Below are 3,592 nucleotides of genomic sequence, written 5' to 3'. Positions count from 1 at the left end.
GGGGCTGTGACATGCCAGAGCACGGGTCACAGTGGGAGCTGTGAGCAGGGGCACGGCAGCTTGGCAGCCGAGTGACGTGGTTCTGGTGGCTGTGGCATCACAGAGCACAGGTGACGCTGACACCTGTGTGCAGGGGCAGCAGCGGCAGTTGGATCCTGACAGGCAGTGAGTGCACACACCCTGGGAATGCTGGGCTGGATGGGGGCTGGGAAAGGTGCCCTGGGGGCTTAAACCCAGAGTGAGAGCTGGGGCCCTCAGGGAAGAACACTGTCCCCAAGGCTGGGGAAGAGGGGCTTGGGGCTCTCAGTGTGGCAGAGAGGCTCTGGGGACATTCCAGATGCCTCCAGCCCCCTCCTCGCTCCCAGCCAGACGTGCTGAGTCCCCTTTCTCCCACCAGGCAATGTCTCCAACACTGGCCTTGATCCTGGCCCTGTTAGCTGCCCAGACTGGGCTGACAGCAGACCCAAATATTGACAAAAATGAATTGAAGCGGATTTGGGAGCGCGAGGAAGTTCTGAACCTGGAGATGTCTCGGCTTCTGCAGGAGATGGAGGGGAGCAGAGGCACAATGGAAATCCTGCTCTGTCCTGCACTGAAACAACACTGGCTGTTTTGGGGCAGTGCAGCAGCCCTGGTTCTGGTTCTGCTACTTAGGGGCTTTTGCCTGCTCAGGAGAAGAAGGCGTGGATCTGCCAGCTGCAGGGAGCAAGAGGGAGCCAAGGGAAAGAAGGTTGTCATCTTGAAGTTCAGCATGGAGGGGAGGGTCCGCAGTAACAAATTTGGGTATGATAAGGTGAACAGCAAGGAGAAAGAGAATGTCAGTAACCAGGAGAAGGGTGGGAGCAGAGAGAAGTTTAGCAGTCAAGGAAAGGTTGGCAGTGAGGAGAAGGTGAAGTGCAAGGAGAAGGTGAAGGGTGCAGACACTGGTGGCAGCACTTTGGCTGTACCCACCCCATCAGCAATGGGCACATCCAGGATAAGGCTGGAGTGGGCTGTCAGCAGCCTGGTCTAGTTGAGAATGTCCCTGCTCATGGCTGTGGGCTCACACTGGATGGCCTTTATAGGTCACTGCCAAGCCCAGCTCTTCTGTAATTCTGTGATTCTCCAGCAGGGCCTGCCCAGCACGAAGGTGCTGAAGGAGCTGGTGGACGAGCTGCTCCATGTCTGCCGAGTGCTCTCCCGGAGGAACTCCATGCCTGAATTGCACCTGGCCGCTGGGATGGACAGCAGCTCTGAAGCCTGGAGCATCCAGGGGAAGAGCAGCACCTTCCGCCCGCTGGTCATCCTGCAGCCACCCCCTGGCTACTCCTTCCACACACACAGCAAGGAGCGGCCGCCAGCCGGGCGCATCCGTGTGGCTCTGGAGTGCCTGTGCTCCGGGGAGCAGCTGCTGGGGCAGACGTGCTTCCTGCACGCCTCTGGTGGCCAGCTGCCCAGGGATCAGAACCTGCTGGACACCCTCTGCACAGGCTCCTGCTTGGATGCAAAGAAAGTCACCTGCTGGGTCCAAATGTTGGTGTCATCAGCCTGGCTGCTTTTGCCACAGTCGTGTCACTGCCAGCTCACGGCGCTGCCCTCCGGCAAGTCCTGCAGCTGGCAGCTGAGCAGCACCTCTGGGCTGCACTGCAGGATTGGGATGGATTTGGCCGTGCAGGAATGCAGCTCAGGTGCCTACTTGAGCCTTGAGTAGGCAGCAGCCAGCTCTGCCAGCAGCACTGTGTGGGCCAGAGAGCTGCCGCCTCTTTTTCCTAAATACCACCTAAGCTATTCAACAAATGGGATGGAATTTCAGCCCTTCCCTAAAGAACTCCTTTTTGCTTTAATAAACCAGAGAATTTCTGGCAGCTTTTGAAAACAGGAGGAATAATTTGTGATTTCTTTTAGACTAGACTGTGTCACATTCTGTTAACTCTCGAGGCTGGTTTGATATCGCTGCTGGCGGGCAGCAACACCAGGGCCGGTCCAGACGGGAAGTCCATGGCGTAAATACAGAGACAGGAATGATGGAGTGGCCTTGAAACTCAAAGGCTTTTAATGTAACAAAAATAACAAATATCCACACTACTTGCAGACAGAACTAGGAACATGTCTGGACATGCTCCTGTATGTCCCTATGTGTCCCATGGTTTTAGGTTAAAGTGTCCTGTATCTGCAGGTGAAGCCACACCCTGTCCTCACCCACCAGGTACAATTCCACAGTTTGAATGTAGTATTTATTTTGGAAAATTCTGGAAAATCACTTTTGAGTTGATGAAAGCAAACGTGGTAAAATTACTTGATTTTTTGAGTTTGTTTTAGGGTTTTTTAAAATTAACCTGTTTCGGTCTAAAGTTCTAAGCAGGCGTGTGTAAATTTTTCTTTAGAATTATTCAGACAATGTTCCCAGAATTATGGGGTTGAGGTGTGATCCAAGATTTGTTAACCTGAGAGGAAAACTCACTTTGACTGAAGCAGATTCTAAATAAAACCTACAGAGTTCCTAAGCACATCAAAACCAAGTAAGCATGAAATGCATTTGATCCAGGGTTCTGTAAATGGAAATATCTTGTCATTATTGCTGGTGGACACAGGAAAAGAAAGAGGTATTGCAATAGTGCACATAACTACATTTAATAGAGCCAGGGCAACCTCAGCCATCTAAATTGCTTCACACCAGTTTCCACAACTACAGGCTGGATCTTTCATATTTCTTGGGTGTTTTATGAAATTGGATTACGGAGTTAGACAGCTGATATACCTCAGGCTATTAAACTGCAGAGAGGAGCTCATGTTGTGCCAGACCATTCATCCTGTTTACTGTACCTGTATAGCAAACATCCCAGAAAATGTAGACAGAAATTTTTATTTCAGATTCTCAACATAGCAACACTGTGCCTGGGGCTCCATAGCAGTACTCTGCAGTAATTGCTGCTTCTCAGAGAGAAAATTAGAATTTTTCTCCACTTCTTATATATTTCTGAGGTATGCTTATTATAATACCCTGGGTTTATAACAAACAGCTCCTATCAAAATATGTTTTTTACTGATCTCCACAGCTGTTTGTGTTTTGGTGTGGATGGTTTTCAAGGAATCAGATCTTTATAAATAAACAGCTTTTCAACTAGTGTATGGAACATTAGGAGTGAAGTTTGTCAAAAATGTTGGTTCCTTTATTTTTTGAAGGCATCAAGTGTTCTTGGATGTCAGTCTGTCAAACTGCGTGGTCTAGGATATATTTAAAACCTAAAATATCATGGCTCAGTGTCTATGACTTGAGCAAATTATGACTGACACAACTTTTCTCCTGTCAACAGTATTTCAGAAGGGGGCGAGGTAGCACAGCCAGCTTTGATGCTTTTGAATGTTTGCAAGTTGTTACTTGCAGTGCTATATACTGTAGAAAAATAAAAAGAAAAAAGCAGCTCTAAATGCCACTGCAAGGACCAAAACTATGCTTTTTCAGGTTTTTTAACTAAACAGTAATTCTTTTTCTGGAGTCCACATGGATGGACATTGAAGCCAAGAGAAATCAAGGACTGATTTTCTCCACTTGGTGAAAGTCTCTAAATAACCCAGAGATTCAGGTGTTGTGAAAGAAAGGACTTGGCATTTC

General features: G+C 48.6%; 1 protein-coding gene across 2 annotated transcripts; it reads left to right on the top strand.

The window, feature by feature from the left end:
* The first annotated feature begins 242 nt into the window (after positions 1 to 242).
* LOC306814844 (inositol 1,4,5-trisphosphate receptor-interacting protein-like 1) lies at positions 243 to 1,857 on the top strand. Of its 2 annotated transcripts, none has more exons than XM_079331321.1 (2): positions 243 to 730; positions 1,109 to 1,857. In XM_079331321.1, exons 1-2 carry the CDS (start codon positions 338 to 340, stop codon positions 1,688 to 1,690), a joined length of 975 nt encoding a protein of 324 aa, XP_079187447.1. In that variant the 5' UTR covers positions 243 to 337; the 3' UTR covers positions 1,691 to 1,857. The 2 variants fall into 2 exon arrangements, with proteins under 2 accessions (XP_079187447.1, XP_079187448.1); XM_079331322.1 differs by having other exon boundaries at positions 247 to 730; positions 1,112 to 1,857.
* Positions 1,858 to 3,592: the final 1,735 nt, after the last annotated feature.

The sequence above is a fragment of the Erithacus rubecula genome (genome assembly GCF_903797595.1).
Source record: "Erithacus rubecula genome assembly, contig: SUPER_Z_unloc_2, whole genome shotgun sequence".
Taxonomy (NCBI): domain Eukaryota; kingdom Metazoa; phylum Chordata; class Aves; order Passeriformes; family Muscicapidae; genus Erithacus; species Erithacus rubecula.
The sequence above is the reverse complement of the archived record's forward strand: the minus strand, read 5'-3'. Positions and strand labels throughout refer to the sequence as shown.